General features: G+C 53.9%; 1 protein-coding gene across 1 annotated transcript; it reads left to right on the forward strand.

Moving 5' to 3' along the window:
• Positions 1-383: 383 nt before the first annotated feature.
• On the forward strand, positions 384-1,984 carry LOC115612712 (brain-specific homeobox/POU domain protein 3). The gene is made up of 2 exons (XM_030497347.1): positions 384-503; positions 1,048-1,984. The coding sequence occupies exons 1-2, from the start codon at positions 384-386 to the stop codon at positions 1,945-1,947; spliced, it is 1,020 nt and encodes a 339-aa protein (XP_030353207.1). The 3' UTR covers positions 1,948-1,984.
• The last annotated feature ends 14,948 nt before the right edge of the window (positions 1,985-16,932 follow it).

Consider the following 16,932-nt stretch of genomic DNA (forward strand, 5'->3'; position numbering starts at 1 on the left):
CACCTCCCGCCCCCACCCGATTCCGTCGGTGCGGGCAGGAGGGAGCCCGGAGCATCCCCTCCGTCCCCGTCCCCATCCCCATCCCTGCGACCGGACGGACCGGGATAGCGGCGCAAGGCCCTCCCGCTCCGGGATGCGCGGAGCCGGGGGGGGGGAGCCAAGAGGGGGGAGCCCCGGTTTGGGGGAGTACAACCGGAGGGGGGGGGTGAGCTGGGTGCCGGGGGGCGGGCGGTGGGAGGGACCTCCCGGGGCCCGTCCAATGAGCGGGCGGGGGGGCGGTGGGGCCGGGCTATAATGCCGTTGATGCCGGGCGGCGGAGTCAGACAATACCGCGCCCCCGAGCCGGGCAGCCCGGAGCCCCCCTGCCCCGATCCGCTCCCACCATGATGTCCATGAACAGCAAGCAGGCGTTCAGCATGCACCCCATCCTGCACGAGCCCAAGTACCCCCACCTGCACACCAGCTCCGAGGCCATTCGCAGAGCCTGCCTGCCCGCCCCACAGGTAAGTTGCCCCTCGGTGGGGCTCCCTACAACACCCCACGGGAAGGATCGGGGGTCTGCGCTGCGCCCTCCCCAACTTCCAGACGGTCTCCGTGTGGGTTTCGGTGCTGTGTGGGGTTTGGGAAGGGTGGAGGATTCCTCTCTCCGAGCGCTCCCGGAGCCAGGAGAGGAGCCGGGAAGCGGGGAAGCGCCGGTGGGTCCGTCCCGGCGGGGAGAAAGCAGCCGTTTCCCCCCTCCGCCCCGTCGGTGCAGCGGCGGCTCTGAGGGATGCCCGGTGGATCTGGGCCCCTCAGGGGCCGCTCTCCGGTTTGGGGAGGACGCCGGAGAGCACGGGGGTGCCCGAAGTCCGGCACCTGATCCCGGCACTTTAATGTGGAGGGAGAACGGGTTAAACTCGGTTCATCGGCCCTGTCCCAGGCGCTGTTGGAGGGGCAGAGCTGGATGTCCGCAGCGCTGCTTCCTTTTAACCCTCTCCCGCTCTTTCGGTTTGTTTTTGCTCCCTCTTTTATCCCCTCCCCCCCCCCCCCCCCCCCCCCCCCCCGCAGATCCAGGGTAACATTTTTGCGGGCTTTGACGAGACCTTGCTGCGGGGCGCCGAGGCTCTGGCCGCCGTGGATATCGTGTCGCAGAAAACCCACCCCTTCAAGCCAGATGCCACCTACCACACCATGAGCAGCGTGTCCTGCACTCCCACCTCGTCCTCCGTCCACCTGCACCACCCGTCCGTGCTGACCACTCACCATCCCCACCACCACCAGCCCTCCCAGGGCCTGGATGGAGAGCTCCTGGACCATCTCAACACTGCCCTCCCGCTTGGAGGGGTGCCGGGCCTGGACGTGGGCTCCACACCTTCGCACCCTCATTCCCACATGTCGGCCATCAACCACATGGCCCATCACTCCCAGCCCATGAACATGTCCCACCCCCACGGCCTTGCTTCCCACGCTGTCATCTCCGGCCCCGAGACGGAGACGGACCCCCGGGAGCTGGAGTCCTTTGCTGAGCGGTTCAAGCAGCGGAGGATCAAGCTGGGGGTGACCCAGGCAGATGTGGGCTCCGCGTTGGCCAACCTGAAGATCCCGGGGGTGGGCTGCCTTAGCCAAAGCACAATCTGCAGGTTCGAGTCCCTCACCTTGTCCCACAACAACATGGTGGCCCTCAAGCCCATCCTGGAAGCGTGGCTGGAGGAGGCTGAGCGGGCTCAGAGGGAGAAAATGACCAAACCTGAGATCTACACGGGAGGGGACAAGAAGCGCAAGCGCACGTCCATCGCTGCCCCCGAGAAGCGCTCGCTGGAGGCTTATTTTGCCGTGCAGCCCCGGCCCTCCTCGGAGAAAATCGCTGCCATCGCCGAGAAGTTAGACTTGAAGAAGAACGTGGTGCGGGTCTGGTTTTGCAATCAGAGACAGAAGCAGAAAAGGATGAAATTTTCTGCTACCTACTGAAGAAGGGGCCGGGAGGGTGGTGGTGGGGAGGGCCTGGACCCCCCCCGGCCCCTCCAGAACGGGCTGGGCTGGGGGCTGGGGACTGTTATTGTTGGTGTTTAAAAAAGAAAATTGGGGGGAGAAAAAAAAAAAAAAGAACCAAAAAGGAAAAATAAACCTAAAAAAAGGGAAACCCGCCCAAAGCGAAGAGTTTGGTGCCTGCTCCTCACCCCCGGGCGAAGTGGCCCCGCTGCTGGGACTGGTACAGACTGCTTTTGTAGATAAAACTGGACAAAAGATGGAGGAAAAGGAAAAAAGAAATCGAAGAGCCCAGGGGGGATTTTTGGGGTGCCCGTGGCCAGGGCGGCAGCACCCAGAGCGCGGCGGGCTCTGCCGCAGCCCCTCGCCTGGTGTCCCCTCCTTTTCTTTCAAATAGCCTAAAATAAGGAAAAAAGTGAAATAACTGAGAAAGGAAACGCGCTAGAAGTGCTCCGGGTGGCTGTAAATAGGGGTGTCCGCCGCGCTCCCCGCTGCCGGGGCCCCCACACACACGCACTTGCATGGTTCTGTTCCAAACCCATCGCGTTTTTGCAGTAACGTTTCTGTTTCTACCTCATCGGCTGAATTAAAACGAAAAGAAAAAGAAGAAAAAATATATATATAAAAAAAAAGATAAAAGAATTAAAATAAAAAGGAAAAAAAAATTTAAAAAAGATAAATTGGCACGTCCCTGAAGCCCCGTGTGTTGGGAATGGAGCTTTGTTTTGCTTTGGTTTCACGCGAACCGTCCGAGGTCCCTCTGATCTCCCTGTGTTCAATCCTACGCTTCGACAATCAAGTCACCGGGGGCCCAGGAGCGGCCCGGGGGGGTCCCGCAGCCCCGACCCCCGCGGGCGGCTGCTCTGCAAAGCGTCAGCGCTGCACTTTTTAAGGCAAGAACACTCCGTTTGGGTTTTCTTTTCTTTGCGTATTTAATAGAGACATTTTGCCTCCGTTTCCTTTTTGTTTTGCTTTACTTTTAATCTTAAAAGTAAACGAGATTTCGCTGCGCCGCGTGTGTGCTGAATGGAGTTCGGTGTCTGTGTACGCTGCAGCATTTCAAATAAACCATGCACGTTTTACCTCACCCTCCTGCCTCCTGGAGTTCCTGCTGCCGCCGGGCTCTGCCCCGCCGCGGCTCTTCTCGCCCATCCCCGCCGCCTCTGGCCGCCGTCGGGACGTGGCTCGGGCTGTTCTCCTCCATGGGGAAGGCAGGCGGTGGGCCGGGCCGGAGCGGGGCTCCCTTCCAGCGGACCCACCGCGGGGACGGGCTGGAGGAGCCGCAGCGGGGAAGAGGCTCCGCGGGGCCGCGGGTCCCCGAGCTGAGCCCGGCGTGAGCTCTGCCTTGAAGCCCGGAGGATGCTCCCGCGGCTCAACTCGCCCGCGAACCCCACCGGGACTGTGCTCTGCCCCTAGCTGATGCCCCGCCGGGCAGGGACCTCCCCCGGTCCCGGGCCGGGACCCCGAAATGAGCCTAGACCAAGACTAGGGCTGTCCCCGTCCGGGGGAGGGAAACGAGCGGGCTCTGGTTTGTGGGTTTATTTTGGGGTGTTAGTTTGGATTTGGCTTTGGTTTGGCTTTGTATTTTTGTGGGTTTGTTCGTTTCAGGATTTTTTTTTTATTATTCATTTTTTATTTTTTAATAACTTATTCGGAGGAAAAACCACCCGAAACGGGGGCTCGGGGGAGCTATGCGGGTTCGGGTTCAGGTTCGGGTTCGGGTTCAGGTTCGGGTTCGGGAGGACCCTGCGGCGGAACGGAGCGGCTTTTACAGGGGGGAAAAAAGCCAAAAAAAAAAGAAAACGACAGATACAAAAAAACCCCAAAATCGAAACAAATCAAACCAAACCAAATAAAAGAAAACCAAAATAACCCGAAAACAGCAACAAAAAAAGGAAAACGAAAAAAAAAAAAAAACCGAACACAAAAAACCCACAAAACAAAACCAAAATAAAACAACCCCCCCGCACCAACAAAACCCAATAAACCAAACCAAACAAATACAAAACAACATCAACGCCCCCAAAACCAACCAAACAAACAAAAACCAACCCCAAGTAAACCCCACAAAACCCAAACCAAGAACAACCTAAGCGACCAGAGGGAAACCGGCGCAGCGCCCGAGCTCCCGCCGGGGTGCGGGAGCGGCTCGGGGGGACTCAGCGGGGGGACCCCTCACTCCGACCCCCACCCCGGCCCCCCTCCGCGTTATTCCGGGGCGCTTCTCCACCCCCATCCCCGCCTTTGTTCTTTCGCTCCGTTCCTGGGTTGGGTTTTTTTTTTTCCATGGAGCGAAAAGCGCATTTTCATAAATAGACCTTGGCCAAGTGCTGCCAATGAAATTTTAATGACGCTGGATGCTGAGTGCTGCCCGGGGGGGCCCGGAGGATCGGCTCCAGCATTACCGGGGCCCTGTTCCACCCCCCCCCCACCCCCAGCTCTCCCTTGCAGGCAAAATACGTTCCTGCATTGCAGGGACCCCTCAAACTGGGACCCTCCAGTTCACCCCAAACGGGGACCTCTCAGCCCTGCGCGGGGGGGGCCGGTCCGGCGGCGCAGGGACCGCTCTGCCCCCGCTCCTCAAAGTTTGCGAGGGAGAGCGATGCAATATTTATCACCCGCCACCATAAAAAGGCGAGTCGGTATTTCCCAGGCACAAATGCAAAGCGCTCAAGCGAATGCGCGGAGCTGGAGCGGGGCCGGGATTGCCCGAGGCTCCCGGGGCCGCCAGGTAAGGGATGAGGGGGACCGGCCGGGACCGGAGCAATTGATGAGGACAAGAAGCAGGCTCCAGTGGTTGGGAAGGGTGGGCAGCGGCTGCAGAGCGGGGCTGAGGCCTGGAGAGCTCATCACACCCGGGGGACTGGGCAGGAGGTGGCCGGGGGGTTGTTGCTCCTCCTGCTCCTGGTCCTGCTCCTGCTTCTGGTCCTGCTGCTCCTCCTCCTCCTGGTCCTGGTCCTGCTCCTGCTTCTCCTCTTCCTTCTGCTCCTCCTCCTGGTCCTGGTCCTGATTCTGCTACTGGTCCTGCTGCTCCTCTTCCTCCTGCTCCTACTCCTGCTCCAGCAGCACCCACTGTGCTCAGGTTGTGTGCGAGGCTCCAGGGTGCATGGGGAGGGGGGGGGGTCGTCCAGGAAGGAGGAGGATGAGAATCACAGAAGGGCCCCTTTGGCATCCCAATCCCCTGCTCCTCAATAGCCACCTCCTGGGCACAGCTCAGGGAAAAGCTGCTGTCTCTTCCCTTCTCTTGTCCTGCAGCTCCATTTCTGTGTCGGCTCCTGCTGCTCCTCCCCAGGGTGTCTCGGCCGGGGGAGGCTGGTGGCAGGGTGAGGGTGGCTGTGGCCTCCCAGCTGCCCCTTCCTGTGGGTCTCATCTTGAGGGTTTGGGCCCAGCCAGATACCTAACGGCCTTCTCCCTTCCCCAACACTCCAGTCAGGAGATGGTGCTTCCTGGGAACTCAAAATCATCACACAGAGCTACCTCACCAGGGATTTGATAGAGATGGATCTGGGGTCTTCAAAGCAGAGGTGCACAGGTGAGTGTAGACCTTTAGGCTCCAGTTATGGTCAATGGAGAGGAACCAGGGAATCGACAGCACAGTCTATCTCTTTCTAACATTGACTCCTGAAGTGGGGAGGGTGAATGGTGCTCTAGAGGCATCTTAACTCACCTCAAAGCCTATAAAGATGCTGAACGACCAGCTCAGATGGAGACATCTATAAATGGGATCGTGACAGCTTAGCAGAGATGAGTCCTAAACCTGGTGCTGCAAAGGCTTCCTGAGGAAAGTTGCCCACCGGCTCTGGGCTGCTGAAGCTCTCAGACATCAATTACTGGAGCTCTGCCCCCGGAGCTGATGCGTGACCCCTCAACAAGGATCTCTCTTGCCATACGGTGCTTCCTTCCAAGCTGTTTAGCTCCATGCCATGTTCTTTTCTATTTTATCCTGCTGTAAAAGCCAAGGCCCTCTGCTGAACTTGAGCCTGGTAAGTCCAGGCAAACGCGGAGGTGTTTGAAGAAATCCCTCTATGTTTTAGAATAATTTAGGATGGAGCATGGCTGTAATGCTGCACTGGATCCCTTTCACCCCACTTTGTTCCACAAGGGAGAAGGACTGACTGTGGTTCCTGAGCTGCAGGATGACAGCAAATGGTGCCAGCACAGCTCTTGTGTCAGCACACAGCCAAGGGGACGATTTCCCCGCTGGGAAGGGAAACAAGGCAGGGAAGGTTGCTGATAGCTGGACTCTCTGGGGATCACCAGCAGGTCCCGTGTCTCCACCCATGGCCTCTGTTGCTCTAGTCCTCACCCAGAGCTTTAAAGGATGTGGGAAATCAGCAAGGAGGCCGCCATCACTACCCATCCCCAGTAAGAGCAACAGGCATTGCCTGAGCCCAGAGGGGTAACTCCAGACTAACCCCTGTGTCGCTGCCACCAGCCTTGCCCCAGAGGAGGGACACCTGAACCCTCTCGTTCAGCTCTTACCAACATGTCACAGCTTTGTGCCCAGCTTTGGGTCTGGAGGAGAGAAAATGCTCCATGTTCTTTCCAAGATTCCTGCCTTTGAAAGGCATCCAGGTAAAGGGTGCCCCTGCTGACGGCCGCTCTTCTATTATTCCATGTGTCTTAGTGCAGAGCAGAGCAGATGTATTTTTAAAGAGGTCGAAGCCTGGAGTAGGTTCTGTTCCACTACAAGAGAAAAAGGAGTAAAGCAGTAATTAGAGGCTTCAGGGAGGAGGAGAGTTGGGGGGGGGGGGGGGCAGGAAGATGCCAGCAATTAGCATTTGGAAAGAGTTTGGGAAATGAGTTAATAACGATATAAAGAACAGTATCTTAATCTTAATAATATCATTCACAATTACGTATTTTGATATATTTTTATATAAAATATATAAAAATATATTTATTCACTTATTAAGGCTTTTGGGAGACCTTATAATAAATAGTCCTGCAATATCCAAAGGGACTAAAAGAAACCAGGAGAGGGGCTTTGGAACAGGGGCCTGTAGGGGCAGAACAAGGGGGAATGGCTTTAAGCTGCCAGAGGGGAGACTGAGATGAACTCTTAGACAGAAGTTCTTCCCTGTGAGGCTGCTGAGGCGCTGGCACAGGGTGCCCAGAGAAGCTGCATTGCAGAAATCCAGGCACTTCCCACCTGGTCTGGTCAGCAGAGGGTGGGAGCTCCTGAAAGCAGCAGGAAAAGCTGGTTGATGCTCACCCTGGAGATAGATTCCTGTCTGCATTTCCAAGGACCAAATCCTGAGTTTCCTCCTCTTGCTCCCAAAAGCAGGAGCTGGGGGATGTTCAACCTGCCTGCAGTGTGAGTGGCTTTAACACTTGGCTCTAGTGAGCAAAACCAGAGCTCTGGGCTCCACACATTCATCCCAGTGACAAGAAGGGATCCTAATAAAGCTGGGTTGTACAGAAATACAAATTTCTGTATTTGTTTTAATCTGTGTTAAAGAAACACTTCCAGCAACTGAATCTTGTGCTTTGCCCATGCAAAGACCAAGGTCTGGCTCTCACCACCCTCAACTCCAGGACTATCCCCCTGCTTGCCAGCAGCCCTGCTGAAGCCCTGCAGGAGCACTCCCTCATTTTCAGCTGTAAGCTGGAAGGAAGCGCTGTGAGATTCTGCTTTGGATCATTGGGTGAATCAGAGAGGAGGGAAGCTCACAGGCGATTTTACCTCACAGATGATCAGAGGTAAAACCTTCACTTCATCCTGCCTAGCAGTACAATGAGGGGGTATCCACCACACAAGTTCATCCACTCTGGATGCGTTCAGGGTGGGAGTGTTGCTTTCATGCAGTCACCAAAATCAGTTAATGTAATTCTGGAGGCCCCTTTCCCCAACCTGAGTCACACCATGAGTGAATCTGTTCCTTGACTTCTGACTTTTTTCATCCCACCTTCATCTTCTCCCTCCATCCTGTCCATCATCTCTGCTGCTGTTCTCTCCTCTTGCTTCCCCCCTCTTCATCCTCACAGCCTGCTCTCTCACATGGTCCATCCCATCTGCTCAAACACTAGAGCTCTTGACCAGCCCATCCCATGGGAAATGGGGGCAGTGTGTCCCAGGCTGAGCACAGCTCTGCTCGTGTCATGGCCTTCTTTCCCTCCCAGGCCCAACCAGCCTTCCTGGTGCGAGGGACACTCACTCCTGAGGGTTTCCGTTCTCCTCCTGGGAGGACTATTTGCTCCATCAAAAGGACCCTTCAACACCGACCTGCTCACATGTGCACAGAGGGAGCGGATGCTGGATGTGAGCATCCTCAGTGCTGCTCTCCCACCTCCTGCTGCAGGAGCTGACCTCGTCTGCTCAGGCAGACAAACCGGGACCAAACCAACAGTGAGGAGGCTCCCAGGGAGTCCCAGGCTCCAGCCACTAGAGACTCAAACCTCCCCGTGGCAAGCAGCACAGCCTCCGTGCGTGGGGCTGATGGCTTCTGATGATTCTTCCCGGAGATGCTGCAGTTGTCTTTGCCCGGGTTTCGCCCTCGCAGGCTGCTCCGTGCTGCAGTGCCGTGCCTGTGTCCTGCAGCCAGCGCCGGGAAGTGCTCACTACCTCCAGGTTCTTGCATGGATTTTTCCTACCCTCGCTATGCTGTTTAGTTCAGATCTAAGTGAGCTTTTCCAGCATGCTGCCTCTATGTCTGTATTAAAAGACACAGCTTAAGGAGGGGGGCGGGAGGGGGTGGGATGGAGCAGCTCTGGATGCACTCGGTAGCCAAAACCATGGGAATCTTCTGCTCTACAACTGTTCGCAGCCCCCAACAGCTGTGCAGTGCAGGCAGTGGAGCAGCAGGACACGGGGTCAGTCCTCTGGCCATGACTAATTCATCACCAAGTGCAGCCCCTCTGCTTGTTACCTTTGTGCTGCTGTCTCCTCTGGTGCAAAGGCAGGTGGACAGACAAGGACATGTCCCGGAGGGGTGAGAACCAGCCGGGGAGGGGGGGAGTTGTGGGCAAGCTGATGGAGACACTGAGTTGTATTCCCTGTGGCTTGCAGAGGAGCCCGGCTCTGTTGCGGGCCAGGAGATGGACAGTGGTCAGTCTATTCATGATACCAGCTCATGAGGTATATGTTCCTCTCAGGAAGCTTTGAGCCCTGGGTCAAATTTACTCTCAGATACCTTGAAATCAAGGCCATCATTCCAGGTGGAACTGATATTGCTAAAGCCAAGCCTCTGGGAGTCCCTTTGCACCTGATGCTGTAGCCAAATCCCCCGGGAGCAGGGGCTGAGCAGGGTCCCTCTGTCTGGACAGAGACCTCCAGCCTGGACTCCTTGCAGCAGTTGCCAGGAGCTTTAGGCACTGCAGAGCCTTTCCCCCGAGAGATGATGTCCCGTCAGAAGACGCTGTGACCAGCACGGTGCTGCACCAGCCCTGGGGACTCAGGCACAGTTATGGGCTTATCCCTGTGATGCACCAACCCCCAAGTCCTGGCCAAAGGCTCTTTTGACCTTCCGCCACCCCCAGTGGACCCTGCAGCCGGCTCAGACACCGCTCCCCCTTGCTCCCTGGCTGGCAGGGTGCTGTTAAGCACCAGAACCAGCTGCATTAAGTGCTCCTCTTGCTGGGGGAAGTGCCTGCTTCTTGCCATGATGGCTCTGCATCCCCCCTGTGAATGCCTGGCTGTTGCAAGTCACTAACTGAGCCAGCCACATGCTTCAGAGTGTTAATTATTGATGATAAAAGTTCATAATGTGCTGTTAAATGGGCTGCAGGATATTTTGGTTAAATTAAGGGAACCTTAAAGCTCCCTCTGCAGGGCCTTGTTGAGAGCAAAAGTTCAACTAAAGCTTAGGCACCGTGGCCTCTGCTTATGGCCCCCAGTTATGGAAATCCTGGGTGTGGAGATAACCCAATAGCTCAGCTTCGCTGTTTCCAGCTATAAAATTCTAGGTGAAGTGTTTACCAAGAAGACCTCAAAGCCAGGTCTGCAGAGAGCCTGAAACACCTCCTGAGCTGGGGTTTGCCCCATGCACACACCACATGGCCATGCTTCAGCCTGAGGATGCTGCTGGAGGGACAGTGCTCTCACAGAAGCTGCAGTGCCTTTGCATGGTCAAGTCTGGGCAAGCATGTTGGCTTCGATGTCCTACATGGGCTGGTGTGGCAGCCTGAGCTCCTGCTCTGCTGGAGGTGGGGTTCATACACGACCCTCTGATGGGGTTTCTTCTCCACTGCATCTCATCCAGGACACCCTTTTCCAGTGCCTCAATCACAGACACAGGAGCTCAACAGGCATTTGGGGTCTGCCTGAGAACCAGATGCCTCTGAGCAAGGTAATGCAGCACTTCAGTGATTCATGGGACACTGCACGCCAAACTTACACGGGGAACTCGAACCTAATCAAGGGCTTGAGGCCACCTCCCCTGCTCCCACCTTTGCCTTCAGTTCGTTTGTGGGGTTTTTACTGCCTTCGGTGACTCCTGACTCCACCAGCCCTTTGCAGGCCAGATGGGCTCCCAGACTCTCCCAGACTCTCTTCTCTTTCTCATTTGTGGGAAAATTCACTGGGTTTTACTCTCACCTGATCCAGCGCTTCCCAATGAATGGTTAAGCAGCTGCTTGCAGCCGTGGTTTGTTAACTGTGCTTTCCCCTGTGTGCTTGCCACTGGGTTACACCACGACGTTCCAGCTCCCTGCCTGGAGAGGGACCAAAGCCACAAGGTCCTGTCCGGGTGGCTGGGTGAATGCCCCTTGCATCGATCCCTCTGCAGTCTGGGCCGTGCACCAGTGGAAAGCCCACAGGGATGCAGACGAAGCAGCAGTGAACCGCACACTGGGCTTTACTCCTGCCAATACCTGCAAGTCCTCACAGTGGCCTGTTTGCTCTAACAGAGAGCATCATATCTAGACTTGTCTTTAAGATACCTTAAAGTCTCCCACCTCCAGTGGGCAACCACCGGTGCTGCAAAGACTCATCTCAGCCCCCACAGCTCCCTCCATGTGGAGCACCCCCATGGGATTTTTCTCACCCCCCGGTTTGTGCCCTGGTCCTGCTGTATGTTCAGACAGAAATCATCCCTCCTTTCCCACCCCTGAGATGCAATTCAAGCCACCACCTCTCTTGCTTCTCTCCTGTTTTACGCTGTCAGAGGTGATGCCCAAGTCCACTGAGGAGTCCCACTCTGGAGGCATCCTTCATCCTGCTGACATAATGAAGCAACATTCATTTTCAGGGTCTGCTTGCAAATCTGCCCTGTGCAGGAAGAGATGAGCTGGTACACAGGGAAGTTGGGAAGGGATGTGAATAGAAGACATGAGTGTGTCTGTCCTCCTAGGAGGGACTTGATCCCCTCAGAGCCATGCTGGACTGGCACAGACTTATGAGGGGATGGAGTCCGGGCACTGAGGAGTGAGGATAGTTTCTTGGGTTCTGGAAGGGAGCTGTTCCCAGCATGGAAGACTCCCTTGTGCATGTCATTTTGCTCAGCTGAAAGGCTCAGCCTTCCCCTGCTGCAGGCTATACCCCACGGAGTTCCCAAGGTCCTGAGTCCTTTGCCAGGGGTTTTTCCCTGGGAGCAGAAGCTAATGCAGTAAAGCATGCCATGCTCCCAGCTAGAGAGCAGGGAAGGAGGTAAAGTGGGGATAGAAGAACCCTAAAGGAGCCTCCTTCACACTTGTTCTCCATTTATTTCATGCCTTGGAACATCTGAAGCCTGCTATCAAGTGGTGAAAGAGCATCTCATCTCTTGACCGTGGAGGTGAGTCCTTTCCAAGGCTGACACTGCTACGCTGCACACCCAGGTCTGCAGTCATAGACTTGTCAGTGTTCGAGCTGTGGCTTCTCAGAAAGAAGTGGTGTTGAAAAGGACCGAAACTGGCTGGTGCCACAGAAATACCCCCCCACCCACACTGCACTTGCTGTGATGGCTGCTCCAGTCTGCAGTGAGGTTTAGAAGCTGCAGACTGACCTTTCTTCAAGCCCTCTTAAAGAGGCTGATTGAAACAGCCCTGACAGAAGAGGCATTTTGAACTCTTACCTGAAGATCCCCTTCGGCCATGCTGTTTCTTCCCATTTTCCCACCATTTATTACTAATGTATCGTATCGACATGCCTTGCTATCTGCTCATGAATGAGGGAACATCTCTCTCCCTTGACTGATGGATCAATGTCCTTCCAGACCAACTTTCATGCCTACAATTTTTGCCAGCCTTGCTGTTTCCCTGCTCTTTCTGCTGACCAGAAAAACCCCTGATCAGTAAAGGTTTGGGTCTACACCACGAGATGAGGCCTCCTCTGTGCAGGTGGGAACATCTGCAAGAGACACACGTTGCAGGTTGTGTGATAGCTTGCCTGTGGGGCCACTACAGTGTCTGCTTGTGTCTCTTTCCCACTGTAACGACCACCTTCCCCACTTCTTGTTGTGCCATTTGATCCTGGCACCATGAGCAATTAGACAGCTGATCTCAGGTATCCCTGCTTTATGAAACTGCAGACGTTGTGGCAGCAAACCTAAACAAGTTATCACTTCTGCTGTTGCTGGAGTATTCACACCCAAAGCAGCAACTCACCACAGCTACTGACTGCAAGAAATCCCTGCAGGAGGTGTTCATAGCTACCATCATCAGACTGCCTTGCAGTGCCCAGGACCAGCTAGTTAGAGCGTTCAACACAGCCTGAGCACCAAAGCTTCTGGGACTAACAACCCACAGAAGCATGGGCAGGTGGGTCCCAGTGGTGAGGTCTCAGCATTGAACCAGTCATGAGCCTACTTAGACAAGAGCCTCTCTAAATCATTTATGCTCCCTTTGTCACATCAGCCTCCACACGCTTCCTGCAAGACAAAATCCCTTGTGCATGGCACCCTATCTTCATCTCAGGTAGCCTCATGGAGAAAAGACAGTGTCCTTCGTTTGCTGGGCTGGAGCTGCCCCTTGCAAAAAGGGAGAGGTCACAGCGCATCATGCTCATCTGAGAGGCTGGAGCCAGGTGGTCACTTGGGCGTTATAAATCACGACCACCAGCATAGAGGATTTGATAGAAACAAATCTTCCCAAAGGCAGATGAGTGGAGGAGAGAGGACTCAGGTTGATTGTCCAGGAGCTGCTTTCTACTCCCAGCACAGCCTCCCACTCCCGCAAGGCAGCTCACTCCTCCAAACCAGCGAGCACCTGAAAAGCAAGGGCAGATCCAGAGAATCCACTTAGAGGGAACCAGGAGGAAATTGTGCACCAGTGACTGTGCACTTTGCAGAGAGTGGAAATGCAACTTGCCTCCGCGCCAAGCCTTGATGGCTTCATTCTGCTTCGTAAGGCTCTTAGTTCCTGTGGGCTGGAGCCAGGCTCCCTCCGAGGGCTGGAGAGGGAGGCAGGGAGGTGGCCTCCTGCAAGCCACTCCAAATACTTATCTCAATAAAACCTCTCCTGTTCCGGGGTCTAAATCCTGCTGTAGGTTATCATGGCAATAGATGCTAATCCCCTTGGAGGGTCGCAGGTGAAACTAAACACTGCCAAAAGAAATACCTCCCAGTGCTCCAAGTCCCACTGCAAAACCTCACTCACTGCCTCTCTATTAACTTTCTATGGAGATAATAAAGCACCCAGCAAAAGCTTCCATATAAAGATCTTCTGCCTTCATGGGCTCCCTTTGCTAAAATCCTCATTAGATGGCCATTTCCCCTAATGGCCTTAACTCATCAGCTCTGAAAACTTCCCATGAGTAAAAGGAGATCTTTAGGAGTGTGGTGCCAGGGGAAAAGAGCTGGGCATGGACAGCTCTGTGGGTTTTGAGCTGCAGGGTTTGTGTACTGCAGCGTGTCCCAAATCACAGTACCTGCTGGTCCCAGGTAGTTTGGGGGTGAAAGCAGCCTCCTGAAATCCCCCTGCTATCCCCCTCCTGTCCCCATTGCAGTTCTGGGAGGGACATACCCCAAGAGGTGTGTCTCCAGCATGTCATATACCGTGACCACCACCAAGCCTGAGCCCAGCTGCGGATGGAGCCTCCGTGGTCATGGAGGCTGTCCCAGAGGTGCCAGTGCAGGAGGAGATTTGTGGATGTGCCAGCTGTGTTCCAAGCCTGTTGAATAAGCTCTGACACTTTCCCTTATCATAGAGATGCTCCTGGTCCAGCATGTGAAGTGCTGGTTTATCCCTTGTAATCATGAACCACAAAAGACATGGGTGATGATGGAAGGCAAGACAAGGCAAAAAGCATCCTCAGACCACTGCAAAACCAGGGTTCCTGTCCTCATCCTTGCTTGGAAGAGGGCGGGGGCCTGGGCAGTTCCCCATCTGTGCTTCCGTGAAGGACCAACCTTTTCCTCAAACCCCGCCTCAGTGCAAGAGGACCCAATCCTGACAATATTTCAGCATCTCCACATACAGCGCACCCTTGTTTGACAGGGACATCTTTCCTGCCCAACTTCACAGCTCTTCTGGGTTCTTCCTGTGGAGAATACTTGTAGAATACCTCCCTTGTGCCCTCTGGAAGATGAGCTCAAGTTATGGGCAGAGGCAGCACAGAAGCTGCTCTATTTTGACTCTGGTTGTGGAGTAGCAAATGGCAACTGCTCCAGCAGCAGTTCTTAGTGTGCCTCACCACAGCAATGGACATAGAAATGCTCCCCATCAGCCTCAGCTCCCACCTTGGCAGAGGTGTCAGCCCCAGCTCCCACCTTGGCAGAGGTGTCAGCCTCTTCTGATTTTGGAGGGTTCTTTCCTTTCTTTTTCTCTTGCCTTTTTTTCCCCTTCTCTTCCCCTCAAGCTTTTCTCTTCTTCCTTTTTTCTTTTCCTCTTTTTTTCTTACCTCCCCCTCTCTTCAGCCTTTGTTCTTCATCCATTATTTAGGCTTCTCTGACTGTAACAGCAACATTCGCCTTGTATACCTTGTGTGGGGTTTAAAATATAGATAAAAGCAGAAGGTTGGACTTGAAACACAGATTCTGACGGTTGCTGCTGACTTTGTCTGGAAGCTACAAAATCTGGAGCTGTCTCTGCCCAGTGCTGGTCTTGGTACAGTTGGAGTTTTGTGGGGTTTTTTTACCTCTGGTTGATATTCCTGCAAACTGTCTTAGTACTCGATGCTTTCATTCAGCCTTTCAGCTTCTAAAAGTTCTGGGGCCAAGCTGGCTGCAGGACAGGGGAGCTGGACTTGGGCAACTTTTGCTTCAAGGCTTCAGGTCTAATCCTGGCTTGACATGGCAAATACCTGCTGCTCTCTGGTCCAAAATGAGCAGGAGAGGAAGAGGCAGGTGTCTCCATCCAGGATCCAGCAGGCTCTAATTGGCACCTCTGGTGGGGGATTCAGCAAAGCTAAGGATTTTCCCTTTCAATTATGAATGCCCATGTTTCTTTTATGTCTGCTTTCTTCAGCAGTGCAAACCATTGGATTTTGAGGACAAATGTTTGTGGGAAACAAATTTCAATGTGTGAACAGTCCTAGAAAACATACTTTGTATTTGAACAGGCAACAGGCAGCCAGGGCATCCTTCCAAGCAGGAGACAGACATGTGCCATGTGGACATGTTGGAATAAAATCTCCATTTTGCATATTCATGAATGATCCGAAGATCTGCTGATGAGACTGAGTACAGGTGAAGAGCAAGGAAATTGCTCCCCAGCAAGGGACATTCCTCAAGCACAGAAAAAGAGGTGAAAGTCAGTGAACAGGACATGATTATGTGTTATTCACCAATGTTTGCAGCTCAAAAATACACAACACATTAGGAACCAGGAGGTCCATCCTCCCAGATCCTAATACCTTGAAGTTACTTGTGCATGATTCCTTTATCCACTTTACTGATGCCTGAATGAGGCATTCATGGAAGACGTGTCGTGCAGAAGAATCTCAGTGAAGAGGCTCCATCTTCTTATGACTAGGAGGGGTCCTGGGGAAGAAGTCACCCAAAAAGCACTATCGAATGTCACAGCACTGAGCAACTTCTAAGGGTATGAACAGCTCATCAGCAGCAGAGACCACCATATAAGAGCTGCAGTTAAAATACAAAATACAGTGGGTTTGCTGTATGAACCAAGTGAGAAGGATGACCAAACCCTCAGCTGTGTTGCTGGTGAGTAGAAGATGCCTGGCTACTTGGTCTGCAAGGCATTGGTTCTGCTCTGAGATGGGGTAGCAGGTGAAGGTGATCCTTGGTGCTCATTTTTCCTGTCACTGAGATCCATGCAGGTAGAGCAATGCACTCAGAGTCAGAAATGCTCTCAGCATTGGCTGAAGTGTCATTTCAGCTGATGATACTGATGGAGAAATGTCAGCCGTGCCAGCCAGCATTTGCCAGGAGAGTGGCATCCTGAATTTTGCCTGCTGGGAGGTTAGCAGGGGATGTTCTCATTTTGCATAGAGTATTTACAGAGAGCCTCTTAAAAACAGAGCCAAGACTTCCAGTCACCATCCAAACCAGGAGCTCTCTCAAGAGCTGTCTCTCCTCACCGCCAAGGCCCGCCACCTTTATTATCACTATCAGTTGGCTTAGGCAGGGCTTGACCTCGCAGGGATCTGCAGCTTAGGTGCAAGTTCCAGCCTGCTGTGTGCCAGCAATCATCTAATAGCTAGATATTTTAATGGCAGGTATTGTTAAGGCGTCTCCATAGCCCATCTGGCACTCTCAAAATAACTTTTTTTCACTCTAGCCTAAGGATATGTAGGATATGAATAATATGAATGTCAGGATAAAACAGGCTGTGGTTTCCTTCCAGGCACTATCTTTATCCAAACAAGATCTGGAAAGAAACAGAGAAAGACTCATCAGCTTTGATGGTCACTGAGTGATTCAGGGTGCCACTGACCCCAGCGAGACTATGGCAGTTGAGGTGAGTAAAAAAGGCTGGATAGTCTTGTTCCTCCAAGCTAGCAACTACGACCTTGTGTCTGAAATACATCAGTCAGCTCTCCCTGAAAGACAAATTGTGCAGTAGATGAGTGATATGTGGGACATGGATCAGTCTGTGCTGTGGGGTTACAGCCACTCTGGGAATGGCTGATGAGACATGGCCTGTGAA

The sequence above is a fragment of the Strigops habroptila genome, chromosome 9, assembly GCF_004027225.2.
Source record: "Strigops habroptila isolate Jane chromosome 9, bStrHab1.2.pri, whole genome shotgun sequence".
Classification (NCBI taxonomy): domain Eukaryota; kingdom Metazoa; phylum Chordata; class Aves; order Psittaciformes; family Psittacidae; genus Strigops; species Strigops habroptila.